The sequence below is a fragment of the Sinocyclocheilus rhinocerous genome, unplaced genomic scaffold (assembly GCF_001515625.1).
Source record: "Sinocyclocheilus rhinocerous isolate Xijiao unplaced genomic scaffold, SAMN03320098_v1.1 scaffold306, whole genome shotgun sequence".
Classification (NCBI taxonomy): domain Eukaryota; kingdom Metazoa; phylum Chordata; class Actinopteri; order Cypriniformes; family Cyprinidae; genus Sinocyclocheilus; species Sinocyclocheilus rhinocerous.
The window spans coordinates 1102007-1118827 of NW_015662161.1; the positions used below are offsets into that span (position 1 = coordinate 1102007).

General features: G+C 37.9%; 3 protein-coding genes across 3 annotated transcripts in view; all 3 read right to left on the minus strand.

The window, feature by feature from the left end:
* Positions 1–6404, minus strand: part of LOC107727544 (GREB1-like protein) — a 62760-nt gene extending 56356 nt beyond the window's left edge. Inside the window, exon 1 of the mRNA XM_016537435.1 lies at positions 6350–6404. The gene's annotated coding sequence lies outside the window, so the exon portion shown is untranslated. The remainder of the gene's footprint in view (positions 1–6349) is intronic.
* A 1735-nt stretch (positions 6405–8139) lies between these two features.
* Positions 8140–9869, minus strand: LOC107727493 (E3 ubiquitin-protein ligase TRIM21-like). The gene is made up of 4 exons (XM_016537365.1): positions 9369–9869; positions 9130–9223; positions 8973–9029; positions 8140–8660 (listed from the first exon to the last, which is right to left on the minus strand). The coding sequence occupies exons 1-4, from the start codon at positions 9867–9869 to the stop codon at positions 8140–8142; spliced, it is 1173 nt and encodes a 390-aa protein (XP_016392851.1).
* Positions 9870–14202: 4333 nt separating this feature from the next.
* The window catches only part of LOC107727495 (tripartite motif-containing protein 16-like), a 7464-nt gene continuing 4845 nt past the window's right edge, over positions 14203–16821 (minus strand). The window contains exons 5-7 of the mRNA XM_016537366.1: positions 15234–15393; positions 15050–15109; positions 14203–14714 (exon numbers count right to left, since the gene is read on the minus strand). Of these exons, the coding sequence (XP_016392852.1) occupies positions 14203–14714; positions 15050–15109; positions 15234–15393 (732 nt within the window). The remainder of the gene's footprint in view (positions 14715–15049; positions 15110–15233; positions 15394–16821) is intronic.

The following is a 16821-nucleotide window of genomic DNA, read 5'->3' on the forward strand; positions in this document are numbered from 1 at the left end:
GCAAGGATAATTTTTAATATAACTCTGACTGGATTTGTCTGAAAGAAGAAAGTCATATACACAGGATGCCTCGAGGGTGAGTAAAACACAAGCTAATTTTCATTTTTGGGTGAACTAACCCTTTAAGGTAACTTTCATATTTGTGTAAACTATCCCTTTAATTCTGACTTGGAGGTTAGTACAGAAAAATCCTGATTTTGACTGGTCATTGCAGCATTCTGTAGTCAAGTCTTTTGTAAATTGATGACATGTCATAATAGGGATAATGTACAATCTGGGTCATACTAGACCTCTCTGTCCTGTTCACCCTAATAACTGGATGTACACTTTCCCTCACTTAACTTCCCATTGTTAAATGTAATTTTGTCTGGCAAGTGGTGGTGATCCTTCAGAAATCATTCTAATATGCTGATTTGATGCTGAAGGAACATTTCCTAATATTATGTGTTTAATACGTTTTGCAGAAACCATGACGCATTTATTTGAAAGAGAAATCTTTTGTAACATTATAAATGTTTATCACTGTTGATCAATTTATTGCATCCTTGGTGATTGAAAGTAATAATAAAAAGAAAAAAGCTTAATGACCACAAACTTTTGAACAGTAGTTTATATTGGAAAACATGGGTATTGATAGACCGATATACAGTATTTGTCTTACAGTAAAGATTACAATTTAGGGGGAGGGGGTTGCATTTCAGTATGGACTTAATAACTGCTTTTAATAGGCTGAATATATTTCAGTAACCTCTATCAACAGAAATAAAAGAAAAAACTGCATAAACACCAAGCATTCAGCATCACCTGAATAACTGCCCGAAAAGTGATTTTATAAATCAACACCAGGAAGAAATTAGAGCAACAGCATCTATCATTTTAATGGTAATATAAGCAACTTAATTGTATGCTGATTTTGTTCTTCGTTGTTCAGTGATTGATCATCGTGTTACGCAGATCAATACTGGATACTGAAAGCCGGCCTCTCTTGACTTTATTGATATCCAATGCAGTTTATATTAGATTTTCTTCCAAACCCCTTCTGTTATGACAGAAAGAAGATTAGCACACACATGGCCATGTCAAAACATATTAGAGTAATGACACACGACCAAGGAAGAAAGAGAGGAAGGAAGGAAGTAAGGAAAGAAATAAAGAAAGAAAGATCACCAAGGAAAAGGACTTGTAAAACAGTTACCGTGGTAACAGGAAAACTAAAAATAAGAAATCAATCAACAATGAAGTGTCTAAGTCACATTGAGCTGTGTTATCTGTGTAGGAGATGTCAAGCAGCTTTCAGCAGAACCTTTGTGTCCTCCCTGCAGGTTTCTGGCCCACAGAGACAAAGGGTTTCATGTATAACCGTGGACAAGAGCTTTAGAGAGAAGGACTCACTGGCAATCAACAAACAGCAAACAATCCTTGGCTCTCTTTCCAATCACTTTGGAAACATGGGTGAGCCAAATGTTGAATTTAAACTCGGGATAAATGGGCTTCAGGAAGAGCAGTGTCGGTCTCAAAAGCTGAGGGGCCCAATGGAAGCTAGAAAGCTAGATTTCTAGAACCTTTGGCTTTTATTTTGATATACATGTCTATGAAGATTATGTCTTGGAGCCTTATTAAAGAACAATAAGACAACTCTATGCAGAGTATTCAGCTGTCAAATGCTGTATGTAAAAGATATATTCAGCAATTTTTTACCTGATGTGTTGAAAAATAGAAGACCTATGTGAAAATAGTTAGTGCTGGACTTAATAGTGTTTTGAATATCTACAACATATTCACAATGATTCATTAGAATCAGTTCAACTCAGTTTCAGTGAATTGATTCAAAGCCCCGATTCAAAGCAATACACATATATAGGTGTGTGTATAGGTAATATTATAAATATCCATTATTATTAATCCTTGTGTTCATTTATTGAGAAATGGTTTGGAAAACTTGATTATTTGTGATTATTTTAACTAGAATTATACTTGTATGTATTTAGTCGACATGCATTTAGAAAATCAATCATTCGTTTTGTGTTACTGATCTTACTGTGAACAAATTATCCATTTGTGGGTATTTCATTTTTAAAAATAATAGTTTTGACCTCATAATTTGTCATCAAAATGTCATTTTTAATCAAAATGTCAAACTTGATCTTCTGGTGAAATGTCAAACTTTCTGGCTCCTTCCAATGCACAATGATGGATAGAACTAAGACACCGACTACATTTGGTGTTTACTTCCTTTTGGGAAAAAAAACACCATTTAAAGTAATTTCAGAGTAAATGCATATATACTGATACTGAGCATCGTCAGAAGTATTGTCAAAGGGCCTAAAAATATCAAGACTTATTAATTAATTATTTTCTAGCTCAGCTGCCAAACAATAGTTGAATCAGAACCTTGACTCCTGGAAAGCAGCACTGTTTTTGTAACATCTCCTCCATCCCTTTAAATAAAAGGGAAGCCAGTCAGTCAAAACCTCTTTCATGAGAGAGACAGAAGCAGAAAGAGATGTCTCCTTACACGCTACGTGAAGACTGGCCGATGGCAGCAGTGTAACAGAGGCTATTCTTATCTCCTCCAGATTAACTTCCAATTGTTTTGGGCAAACAAAGGCTGCATCTTAGGAAACCACCCCCTAAAGGTCCAGATGGTCACCGTCCAAGACCCCTGACCTAAAGGGGACACAACTGCACATGCCTCCAGCACCGAAAGGCCACCCAGCAAACCTCGTCTTTTCAGCCAATCAAACAAGGACTCACACTTTTTCATAAGCTCTAAGCTCGTGCTGATAAAGTGGCAGCTTAGCCAGAGTGGTAAATTAGAAGCAGGAGGAACCAGATTGAATTACCACTAAAGCCTGATTGCATTGAGAGTGTATAACTTAATACCAGACCAAAGCCATTTTGATTAAAACCTGACCTCACTTGAGCCTCAGTTCCTCACATGTTTTTTTTTTCTTTAACTGATCGAAACACCTCAGAGAGGCCTACCTAAAGTAGCTTGCATGCTGGGGATTGTAAAGGACTAATCTTTATAAAGCTGTTTGGGAATGAATCATATAAATTTGAAATAAACTGACCACTTTAACAGGTACAACGAGCACATCTTTTGTAAAGTAGCTTTTAAAATAATTTGACTGAATGTGGCCTCAGTATAAAAACCTATAAAGCAGTCAATCGTGCTTAAAGTGAACATTTGCTTTCTTAAACGGTCTAGTCATCATACATTGAAAAAAAATGATACTACATTTTTTTTAAGGTAAGTGGTTGCAAACTATTTATTTTAGCTACATTTAAAGGTGACATATCATGAAAATCGGACTTTTCCAGGTTTTAAGTGCTATAATCAGATCCCCGGTGCATCTACCAACCAAGGAAACGTGAAAAAGATTAACCCAGTAACTTTGTTTTGGTAAGCCTTTTTCTGCAAGCGTCTGTCAAAACGAGCGCGTCTGATTTCGCTCCCTTGGTGACGTGGCAAAGGGATCTCATTATAATATTACCACTTACCTTAAAAAAATTTAGTAAATTCAATGAATCATTTTTTTTAGTGTAATGTTCAAACGTGTATGACTTTTTCTTCTCCAGAACACAGAAGAAGAAAGAAAGTCCTATAGGTTTGCAACGACATAAACACAACTTTGCCAGTTTTCAACCAGCTTTCTATTGTGACATATGTCGGTAGCATATGTAAATGAACAATGTCTTTCTCCATGTTGCCTGCGCTAGATTTATTTGCCAGAAAAAAAATCTGTCAGATGATACAAACATATGAAAATATGGTTTCCACAAAAATATTTTTCTGAAGGATCATGTGACACTGACGACTGAAGTAATGATGTTGAATATTCAGCTTTGCATCAGGAATAAAGCACTAAATTTAAATAAAAATGTAATTAAAACTGAAATAAAATAAATTAAATTAAATTAAATTAAAAACATTAATATGGAAATCAGTTATTTTAAATTGTAACAATACTTCACAATATAAGTGTTTTTCTGTGTTTTTGATCAAATAAATAGGTGCGAATAAGAGACTTTTTTCAAAAACATAAAAAATCAGAAGAACCAGAAGTGTATATAGTGTACACAAGTAAGTATGCATTAAGAAAAAAGGTCAATTTTGATATCATGCAGATTTTTACACACTCTGATCTGATTGTGAACTATAAAAAAAGCTTCTATCTATTCTATGTAATCATTCTTTAAGCTGTAATAACTTGCTTTTTGACTGCCGTCAACCTTTCAAACACTTGTGATATAGGAACCACATCAATGTATTCCCAATGGCCTAATCTTACATCTAAATTTTTCCTCATTGAACATCTTTTTTACTCTAAAATATCACATTTGGTTACACATGTTGTTTCATGCAGACCTCACCAAAAGCTACTTATTTTATTGTATTGCATCATAGTTTTCAGCTAGGACATCAAAAAATTTGATTTTTCTTCACCTTGACTTCATAAAGAAGACCAAAGTCAACTGCATGATAGCACCAGCAGCTGACAGCTTGCCATTTTTTTCTGAGGTGCACTTTCAGCTTCATTACCAAATGCATGTTTGGGAGTCCAGCTTTCTCATAGCTGGCTTTTGACTTAGGCTCCGAAGTGTCTGTGACCTCTAAGGCCACTGAGCAGAAATGTTCAGGGGGTGGGAAAGAATGAGGCCGTGAGGACACAGGAATGTGACCAAAACATTGCCTTTAAACCTTCAGGTCATGGGACCTCGAAGGACATCAGATGAATGCCCAGTTTAGATAGGAATGTGGTCAAGATAGACTGCTTTATATGTGCTGCACCAGGAATGAAACCTAGGATTCCCTGAGGATCACTGACTGAATACGACACTTTAAAACCTTTATTTATAAGATATAATTCAGTTCAGCTCATGACTTTATCTAGTAACAGAGACAGTCACAGAGAGGATGCTCAGTCGGATCAAACTCAAAACCGGATCCAGTCCAAAATGATTCTGAATCTAGTGATTAAGGATTTAATAGAAAGACCATTATCAGTGTTGTGTTGCAAAACCTCAAACAAGACAACATTTCAAAAAGTGAAAGTAGTACCGGTGTAATATGATATATTTCATCCAAATCTATTTTAAACAATATATACTAATTTTATTTTATAATAATCATTCTACTTATAATTAGTTTTATGGCCTCATATTAAATAGCGCAAATACATGAAGTAGGCTAATTGGACAAAAAGCTAAAAGGTGATTAACAATTCTCAGTTTTATTTTATGAAATGGTGACCAGTCACAACAAAATACACTCCAAAAAGGGAGTTTTTGTAGCAATGCAGTATAAGAACCATTTGGATTCCCCAAAGAACCTTTCTGTTAGCAGTTCTTAAAATAATCTTTTTTTTTTTTTCTTAGTGTGAAAAATATTTTAATAATATGAAGAATGTTTTTCCACTATAATGACCCTTTTTGTGTAATGGGAAAGTTCAATGAATGTTAAAGGTTCTTCATGGAACCGTCGATGCTAATAATCAACCTTTATTTTTGAGAATATGAAGTTTGACTTAAAATCTTGGTGTTAAAAAAAAATGTATGTCCATTTTTGTCAGCTATGTCAACCTGATTCTTTAGTTTTTCAGCTTTCAACAGTCTTTAAAAAATAGGGTAATTACAGACAATAAAAAATCTAAATCTATTCTTAGAATGATTTGTTTTACTATTATTTTAAAAAAAGACATTCCCTATCGAAAACTCACCCATATATATTGCTAACTCGAATTATTAACATATTAATGACAGCTGCGAAGTATTTATAAACACATCAAATGTCCAGCAAACTCTCGGTTTTGACAACAGCGTCACATATGATGATGATTTACGCTTTTGAGTTTATTTTGTACAGCAACTTTATGACCCCCAGTGTGGTTTAATTTGACACGACTCCAAAACACATGATCGTTTTATAAACTGTGCGTTATTTCACTCACATTAAGATTATTTCATTGAGAAAGCATACAGGTTTAACAGCATAAAAAGCATTTGAGTAAAGTTTGCTTTAGCTTGTATTAATATTTATCTTTTCAAATTTTCGGTCCTGTGAGCATCTATACAGTAAGTGTTTTCAGATAGACATGATGCTGATTAAGTTAGACATATGATATGCTATCGAGCTTCATTGCTTAAAATAAACATATAATATATGAATATATTGGTAATTTTAGTAAAGCAAGCTCAGAAAGAAGAGTCAAGCTGTCAATCCACAGCAGCAGCCTAAGAATGAACCAAACTCAATTAGTTTGGCATCAATCCTGACTCAAACTTGACCCAACATGTATCACGCACGGGAAAATTAAATACAGTTTTTGAATATGTGATAACTTACCGAATTCTGTGAGCAGATGAGCGGTTTCTTCTTTCTCTCCGCTTCTCTTCAGCGCATTTCTCTTCAGTTTGGCTCTCGCGCTGACTGACTGCCTGCCGCTGGGAGCTCGTGACGTCGCCAGGACTGACTGTATGTTCTGTCACGTCACGTAGGTTACCATGTGTTTTCAGTGTGCATACCTGCCCAAAACATCCAGTTCCGTGAAATAAACAGGGACAAACTGCGGTTATTATTCCAAAGATGGCCAAACGATATTCTTTTAAATCATTTTTTTTTTAAATCCCAGTGAAACCGAATAAGAAATATTCTTAATTTAGTTAATATCCATATATCAACAATTCCTGATTCCCATCTTGCTTTAATAACAAACAAGAACGGTACTAGACCAGCAACAGATTGTGAGCAGCTGAGGACAAACTGTTTATTTGTGAACTAAGCTTTACTTGGAAATGTGAAACATGAATACCATGCATTAGAAATCATGAGAGTGGACAAATTCTGGTGGATTTGTGTGTGTTTTTCTCAACTACTATGCTACTTATGCTACTCATTTTCATAGCTTTTTCTAATTACCGTTAATTACAAATAAAATGTTCATAAACCTCTGGGTTGCACTTTATTTTACAGTTGCCGTGCACTTACGTGTGGTTGTGTGCTTATATAAGGTAATTATTATTACATGGGTTAAGGTTAGGTTTAGGGGTAGGTTCAGTACCTAGTTATTACCCAGATATTGTAATTAATATAATAAGTACATAGTATGCACATGCGTAAAAGGACTGCAAAATAAAGTGCTACCAACCTGACCCAGATAGACTGAAATAGCCTACAGTGAACACTTCTTATATGACCGAATCTTGAATCAGGTAAACAAGAGACATAATCATCGTGATATAATATGTGGGAGGAATGTGAACATAATGATACTGGTATAAAGTTTAGTATAAATTAAATATAATGTTATAAATTATGTAAAGTATATATATATATATATATATCTGATGGAAAATGAAAAGTTGTGATTTTCTATGCAATGATATTACGCAGAGCCTGAAAATAGTCCGCAGCACGCTCCCTGTGCAAGCAGGTGGTCACGTTGGTTATGTTGACGGAAGCTAGCCTATTTTCAGGCGCTGCGTAATATCATTGCGCCTGCTGCACCCATGGTACGGCAGCAAAGTTCCTTGATTATTATGCCGGAATGAGAGTATAGTTCCTAGACATATCGGCCTAGAAAATCGCAACTTTTCATTTTCCGTCGGTCTTAGTACACGATGTAACTACAGAAGAGTTACGTTTTAAATAGGAAAAATATAGAAACTGTTTGGTCATTTTTGAGCAAGATGCTAACGGTCTTATCAGATTCAATGATCTATGCTAAGCTACAGCTAAAAGTGCTACCGCCAGACCCGGAGATCGGCTGAATGGATTCGAAAACGGTAAAACTCAACTGTTTAACTCTAGGGGAGTTGGAAAATGAGCCTATTTTCAAAAATAGTGGCGTGTTCCTTTAAGATCGTTCATACAGATGGGAATGCAGCGCTCCCTACTGGAAGTTTAGATTAAGGTTTAAATGCTTTCTTTCACAAACTGCATGAACTGCATGAACTATTAAAAGGTATTTATTTTAATTATATGATTTTAGTATCTGTAAAGAAATATTTTTTATTTCCGTGTCATCCAGAAAATACATAATTAATAATACTAAATTTTACACTGTATTTCAATTATATATACAAAAGACTAAAATATACTTTTTCTCCCGATCTAACAAATGAACAATCTCTCATCTACATTGTTAGATGACACAGTTTCACTGATGATCCACTACTAAACCCAAACCCAGGATAGAGAGGCTCAGTGAATGTGGTCTGGATTCTGTGGATGAGGCTCATTGTGTCAGAGATGCTGTAGAAGGACAGAATTCCTACACTGTGATCCATATACACTCCTATTCTAGAGGATCTGGAGGACACAGGGAGCTCAGTCTTTATGCTATTGTGCCTGAATACGTAACTGGAGGAAGAACAGAACAAACTCCAGGACTGATTATTAAATCCAAACAATTGCTTCCTGCTGATGCTCTTGTATGACACTGATATACACACACTTTTTCTCCCACTCCACTCAACCTCCCAATAACAGCGTCCACACACACTCTCTTTACAAAACACCTGCACACAGCCATCAAATCTGTCTGGGTGAGCAGGATAATGCTGGGGTGTGTCAGTATAAGTCACTACTCTGTTTTCTTCAGACAAATGGAGAAAACGATTCACTGTGTTTGAATCCAGAGAGAGCTGGCAGGAATCTAATGGAGATAAAACACGATTACATTTTATTGTTAGTTTGTGACTGTAAATGCATACTGCTTTCTAAGTGCATGAGACTGTTCATTGGGTCGACATTACATTCCTCATAATTTTAAATGACTAAATACATAGCAAATTTTTATTTAAAATGTAAATATGCAGAAAGTGTTCTGTGAGGGTTATATTTAGGGATGGGGGTGAGGTCAAAGGATAGAAAATATCATTACCTCATCATATAATTTATTATGTCAATGGAAAGTCCTCATTATGATAGGTGTGCCAGCATGTGTGTGTGTTTGTTTATGCCTTACACTGGAACTGTTCCCTAGTCTTGGGTTCATTAGTGGGAGTTGTTTCAATGCATGTTACTATGGAGAAAAAAACAGATATAATTACTACTATTTCCATATAAAATGTGTAATTTAATATGCTTTCAGATATTCCTACATATTGCATGATATTAATTTCTATGAGACTTCACAGCGTCTCTCAGCTCCTGGAGCTGATTCTGTCTCTCCTGAATTCCCTGTTGGAACTTTCTTTGTGTTTCTCCCAAAAGCCTCTGTAAGAAAACAAAAAGGCTGTAAAATCTCCACCAAATCAGTATGTAAATAAATTGTAATACTCATCAACTTTCACAATGATGATGTTGGATAATGCCACTAGCATTTAGCATTAGCACATCAGTGTCTAAATTCAGTTCATACCTGTTTCTCCATCCTTTCTGCTTCAGCTGTTACAGTGTTGTGGTTTTTATGTTCATCCATTAAACATGGATAACAAATAAATTGCTGGTCAGTACGACAGTAGATTTCCAGTTGTTTGTTGTGTTTTGGGCAGATCATCTCATGGAGTCGTCTAATGGGATCCATCAGATTGTGTCTCCTGTCTTTAAAGAGATTCTCATGTTGTTCAAGAGGACTTTGACAGTAAGAGTTCAGACACTCCACACAGGACTTGACGGCTTTGTATTTCTTCCCAGTACAGACGTCACACTCCACATCTCCAGGTTCAGCTGTTTGTAAGTCTGTCGTCTTCAGTTTCTCCACCATTTCAGCAATTATGACATTCTTACATAAAGCAGGTCTTGAAGTGAAGGTGTGTCTGCACTGAGGGCATCTGTAGACTCTCTTCTGTTTCCAGCAGTCTGTAATACAGCTCATACAGTAACTGTGTCCACAGGGGATAGTCACTGGATCACTGGCCATTTCGCTGTAGATACACACAAATAGAGACACACATAGGACAGCTTGACGACACTTAAGTTTCAGTTTGTTCAGTTTCAAGTTTGGTTCAGTGTTTGGTAATGTGTGCAAAATGTGTTTATAAGGTGTGGCTTGCCTTTATTTTAGTACAAAGTCCACAAATTATTTGGATTTATGAAAAAAAAAAATGTTTCTGGGTAAAAAATAAAACCCTCGTCTAGACTACAAACATAAGCCATGTCAGTATACAATACTACTACGATATGATGCTACTGAATGGAAGCGAGAACAGGTAGACCAGACAGTTCTGAGATGGCCCCCATAGCCATGACTGGGAGAAAAGGTGGCTCAAGAGTAATCTTAATGACCATGACAGAGTGCCCAGGCTGTTTTGGGTGACCTCCATGCTCATGACTTGAATGGCAAGGACTCATGGAGGCAGTAACTGGCAGGACCACTTAAATCGAGACCACCGGGGTAGTCAAGGCTGGGATCGCTGAACAAGGGACATCTGGGACGACCAAAGCCAAGCTTACCGGGATCGCCAGACTCAAGAACCACCAGTCTTGGAACCAGAAAAGGCCTTTCTTCTCCTCCGCTTCTGGAGATGAGGCAAAGAAGTGGGTACGACTGCCTCTAGGGATGCGGCAACAGTCTCGGCTGCCTCAGGGGGAGCTTCAGGGGCGATCATGCCCACATCTGGGATGGCTGCAGCAAGATGAAACATGGGACTGTTCTTCCTCCTCTGTTCCCAGTCCATCGAGGGCTGGAATGACTGAAGGCGGAAGGAAAGTACAGTCACTTTGGGAGAACTCTGTGTATAGTGGAGATTCAGATTCCCCACAATGGTGGATGTAGTCCATAAAGTCTCAGAAAGGGAGCTTCCCCAGCCTTCCTATCTCCCAACACTCTTAAAAATAAAGGTCCTTAAAAGGTTCTTCACAGCAATGCTATAGAACAGGGGTAGGCAACGTCGGTCCTGGAGTGCTGATGTCCTGCAGAGTTTAGCTCCAACCCTGAAAAAAAAACTCACCTGCCTGTAGCCCTGGTAATTCTGAAGACCTTGATTAGCTTGTTCAGCTGTGTTTGATTAGGGTTGGAGCTAAACTCTGCAGGACATCAGCACTCCAGGACCGACGTTGCCTACCCCTACCATAGAAGAACCATTTTTGGTTCCACAAAGAACCATTCAGTCAAAGGTTCTTTAAATAACCATCTCTTTCTTACCTTTTTATAATCTGAAGAACATTCTTTCACCACAAAGAACCTTTTGTGAAACAGAAAAGTTCTGCAGATGTTAAAGGTTCTTTATGGAATCATTTAGACAAAAAAAGTTCTTCTATGGCATCGTGAAGCACCTTTATTTTTAAGAGTGAAGGGCTTAGATCAGGGGTGTCCAAACCTGTTCCTGTAAGGCCACTGTCCTGCAGAGTTTAGCTCCAACCTTAATTAAATACACCTGAACCAGCTAATCAAGGTCTTCGGACTCATTTGAAACTTCTATAGGCAAAGTATGTTTCCAGGACATCGGCTTTCCAGGAGCAGTATGGGACACCTCTGGCTTAGGGGCTCTGTGAGTGTTAACACTGTAGTCCAGGTCATCCACCACAGCTAAGAAGTCATAGGCAAAGTCTCTGATGTCATGAGACAAGCTGGGTCATCTGATCCCTAAAATATGTGAGGTGGGAAGAGTCCTCTAGTGGCCAGATTGCTGTGTCACATGCAGGGTTCAGGAAAGGGAGAGGACTCAATTGCAGAATGCAGAAAGGCTTTTAATTGAATTTTAAAACTAAAAATGGCAACATAAGCTACCCGGAGGGTCCAGGCAGGATTGGAGCTCACACGGCACAGAAGGAAAGGACTTGGCAAAACACATTAATCCTGTATGTGTAATATTTTAACTGAAGCAAATTTCAGGCCTATGCATTTGATTAAGAATATTAACAAAAATGGTAAAGCTTGCCTCTCATTTAATGAAGGTCAGTTTGGGAGCAGCAAGCACATAATCTTTCAAATAATTGAAGTATGCAATCAGCCGCTTCTCACTCTCTGCTTTCAGTTGAATTGCCATCCTTCCAACTCCCCAACTCCACCTTCATTTAGTATCTTGCCTTATATAAACATCTACTATGCATTAATAGTCTTTTGAAGGGTAATTGACACCAACTCAAGCTGAAGCCACTTCCTTAAGCAGACAGCAAGCCAAATATGTGCAGCCATAATAGCTTAAAGATTTTATGGATAAACAAACTTTTTTATGAAACTGGTTTATGAGGAGAATGATTTGTGAGACTAAACATTTCCCATCATTCTCTGTGGCAGCACAAGAATTTATAAAATGCAACAAGACATGCATTACACACCTAATGTGCATCTTTTACCCTTCTTTATGTTGTAAATAATAAAAAAAAGTTAAAATCACAATGCATGATCTGGAATAAACTCAGTCAGATTATTCTTAAATTGTGCAATAAAGTGAAATAACTGTGTCATTAGACAATTTTATTTATTTTTTTTGACTCAAGGCGTTCTCCTTCAGTAGTCTTTCTTTAACACAGTGGAATGTTTTCGAGGACTGAAATGAAAATGAAAAAGAAATATGGTGCAGTAAACAAAATAATTCTGTGAATGTCAGTGACTGTCTTAATTATGGATTCAACTTCTTTTCAAGCGCACAAAGAATTTTGAATCAGGTAAATGGGTCACCTTTCAACCCTCACAATACTCAAAAATTTTGGTTTTAATTTCCCATTTGCTTTATGTCATGTCATAAATATAGACACTCAAGTACTATAAAAACATATTAGCTGAGCTCCCACACATTTTTTTTTTTAGATAATTATGGGCCATTATTTGAAGCATAAACCATAAGATATGTCCACCCTGTCATGGACATATATTACTGTTAAATACGTTTTCATTGCAAAATTAAGAATGATGAAAATTATATTTTCTGAAAGGTATGATGTCCCTTTCCTAAACAGGGTTATTTGTTTGCTTTCAAATTATAAATACATAAAACATTTGATGTAAACCATGTGTTTTTAAAGAAACTCATACAATTTGCACATGTATTTTTCTTATTTGGAAAAAACTGTGATATTTGGATGCAGTTTTTTGTGGACACATAAAGCAGAACACACAAAGCATAACAAAATATGACAAATAAACATTTATTCAACTTCGAAAAAAATAATATAATAATAATAAATAATATAATTACATCCTCAATCACATTGATATACCCCCACATTCATTTGAGTTTTTAGCAATATTAACTTCAAATGAATGCTATGTCCACCCTGTCATGTGTATGTCCACTCTATCAAGTCTAAGTGGCCGACAAGGTGGAAATTTTGGAACAACGACAGGGTGGACATTTTGAGCCTCAGTTAGCATATTAGCTTACAACACACTGTGACTAGCTAAATAGTTAGTCTGGTTGTTGAAGAGAATTTGGTATATTTAAACTTACATGTTTTGAAAATACTATATCACTTAATCACTTCTGGCATATTTTTTTGCAGACAGGGTGGACATTGCTTTGGCAAAGCAAGTAAGCAAACTCATACGAAGAATATTTGTCAATTGAAAAGTCACTAACTTATTCACCTCAGCCGTTGAAAATCCCGCCACTGAAGAGACAAAAAATCTGTTGTCCTGATGTCACTAAAGGGGATGTCCTTTTTATAAAGGGGCGGATTGCCCAATACGACGGGGTGGACAAACTCTTCTTTTTTTATTAAATAAAAATATCGTTTTTATTTCCAAATGATCAATACACTCAAAATTCAAATCTAGAAAATGTATCTAAAGAGCCAAGTAATGCTTTTGTTATGAATATAAAAACGTAGCCTAATATAACACACACTTTCATAGTCATTTTTATGTTATCATGGCAAATTAGTTATTTATGTACAGGACACCAAAAGGCACCCTACAGTGATACTGACCCAAACACAAAGTGATGCCAAAATTAAGTCTAATCACCGTGATATATGTGGGAGGAATGTGGACTTTAGAAACATTTTTTATAAAATCAAAATCAAAACAGCTTTATCAAATACAATTGCCACTCATATAAACAGTGAGAGCGCCCACTGCTGGGGGTTTAGGATAAGATTTATGTAACAGCAGAATCGCATGAACATAAATGTAACTACTAAAATATATTAGCTTTAAAATTATTAAAAGGTCTTAGTATCTGTATAGAGTATTTTGTATATACAAGCCTGTGTCTTCCCGCAAAATGTATTAGCTAAGGCATTCTTCATTCTTATGTCTATACGATACACAATTTTTACCCAGTATGTGAAGGAGACATATGCAGAATCCCTCATATACACAGTTTCACTGATGATCCACTACTAAACCCAAACCCAGGATAGAGATGCTCAGTGAATGTGGTCTGGATTCTGTGGATGAGGCTCATTGTGTCAGAGATGCTGTAGAAGGACAGAATTCCTACACTGTGATCCACATACACTCCTATTCTAGAGGATCTGGAGGACACAGGGAGCTCAGTCTTTATGTTATTGTGCCTGAATACGTAACTGGAGGAAGAGCTGAACAAACTCCAGGACTGATTATTAAATCCAAACAATTGCTTCCTGCTGATGCTCTTGTATGACACTGATATACACACACTTTTTCTCCCACTCCACTCAACCTCCCAATAACAGCGTCCACACACACTCTCTTTACAAAACACCTGCACACAGCCATCAAATCTGTCTGGGTGAGCAGGATAATGCTGGGGTGTGTCGGTGCAAGTAGCCACACTGTTCTCTTCAGACAGGCGGAGGAATCGATTCATTGTGTTTGAATCCAGAGTGAGCTGGCAGGAATCTAATCGAGATAAAACACAATTAGGTTAATGTTTGTTTGTTTGTGAATGTGTGTGTAATTTATGTTGTAGAGCAAAACATCCAAGTATCGCCAATTTATATTTATCACAGACCTCTATTTTACTCATAAATTACAAAACCCCATTCTTTTCAAAAAGAAGCCTGGGCATTCTACCTAATACTGTAGGTCCTTTGAGTTTTACAGAAGAAATTAAAAGTTATATGGGTTTGCAACAACATGAGGATGAGTAAATAATAACAGAATTTAGAATTTCATAATGTGTACAGTATGTGTGTGTGTGTGTGTGTGTGTGTGTGTGCTTCATAATTCCTTACACTGAAGGAACTGTTCCCTGGTCCTCATTGGTTTATTGGTGGTCATATCAATGCATGTTACTATAGAAAACAGACAAAATTAGCAAAATTTTAATGTAAAAACGAGTATATTTTAGTATGATGTACTTGCATGATGCCAGAGTTATTTTTGAGAGTAAATGAATGTCTGCTACAGATACTTTACCTCTATCAAAGATCTTTTCTACCTCTTCTTTACAGAAACCCTCTAGTTTTTCCTTCAGTTGAGAGACTAAATTTGCCACATCATGAAAAGAGATGAAAAAACTGACTGTGATGCTGCATAAGTCTGTAGATTCAGGAGGAGCGGCGATGTACTGGAACATCTACAGAAATATCAGAAAAAAATAAGGATGAGTATGAATGTTTTCATCAGCATGATTCTGTCACAGCCATCTGCTGGAGTGCCCATGACAGCCACCAGAGGGCACTCCACCCAGATCATTGCCTATTGCTTGTGGACTTCGTTTCCCATCACCCTTTGCTCTGTCTATCAGGTCTCATTGTTTCCAGCTGTGTGTCATAAGCCTTGTTAGTTCCCCTATTTATACACTGTTCACTTAGCATTGGGTGCTGTAGTATTGCACTGTTTCTGTGTGGGCTTTGCTGACATCTGTTTTTTGTAGTACCCTGTGCTGGTGGTCTCAGTCTTTTGCCTTATGTGACTCTTATTAAAAGCTGCACTTGGATCTTTTGCAAAGTCAGAGTATTCTGTCACAGAATACTACAGCCAATACTGATCCAGCAGCATGAGGGACAAGATTCTGCTCCCTGAAGGACAAGTCTGTCTTCAAAAGCTGGAGAGACTTTGCTAAAAGGGAATGGAGGTGTGGGCTTTCACCCAGAAGTTCTAGACAAGGGCGGACAGACTGGGTTGTCAGGATGCGGACATTAAGGACATTTTAACCTCTGCTTGGATAAACACCTGGTAACATCATTGGATTTATGGATCTTCTCCAGGTACTTGCAGCTCCGCTAGGAGGGAAAGGTAGTATACCACCACCAGACTTTACCTGCAGGGACTGTCCCATCCCCACCTCCCTTGGCAAGTCAAGTCCTGGACCCTTCATCGATTCCCACACTCGAGCAAAGGTCGAGAAGGAGGAGGGCAGCAAGGTCCACTCCTGTCAATCCTGAGCCAGCTCCAGAGGAAGTAGCTCCAGAGTCCGCTTCAGAGGAGGTTGTTCTAGAGCCTCTTTACAAGATGACCACCAGCCCAGAGTCTCTTCATAAGATGGCTGCCACACCTGAGCCTCCAGCTGTTTTGGCTGCCACATCAGAACCTGTTATGCCACTCCTGTGTTCCCAGTCATCGTGAACCTTGCAATTGAACACAATCAGGCATTGCAAAGACACTTGGGGCTGATCGCTAGTTTGGCGATCCACCGCTGATTTCGGCCAGAGCAGCTGGTATCTCAAGGGCCTCAGAATCCAATCCAGAAACCTCACCAGTCCAAGAGCCCTCAGAGTCCACTCCAGAGCCCACTCCAGTCCGGGAGCCCTCAGAGTCCACTCCAGAGCTGTTCCAGTCCAGGAGCCTTCAGAGTCCACTCATGAACCCACTCCAGTCCGGGAGCCCTCAGAATCCACTCCAGAGCCGCTCCAGTCCAGGAGCCTTCAGAGTCCACTCCAGAGCCACTCCAGTCTGGGAGCCTTCAGAGTCCACTCATGAACCCACTCCAGTCCGGGAGCCCTCAGAATCCACTCCAGAGCCGCTCCAAGTCCGGGAGCCCTCAGAATCCACTCATGAACCC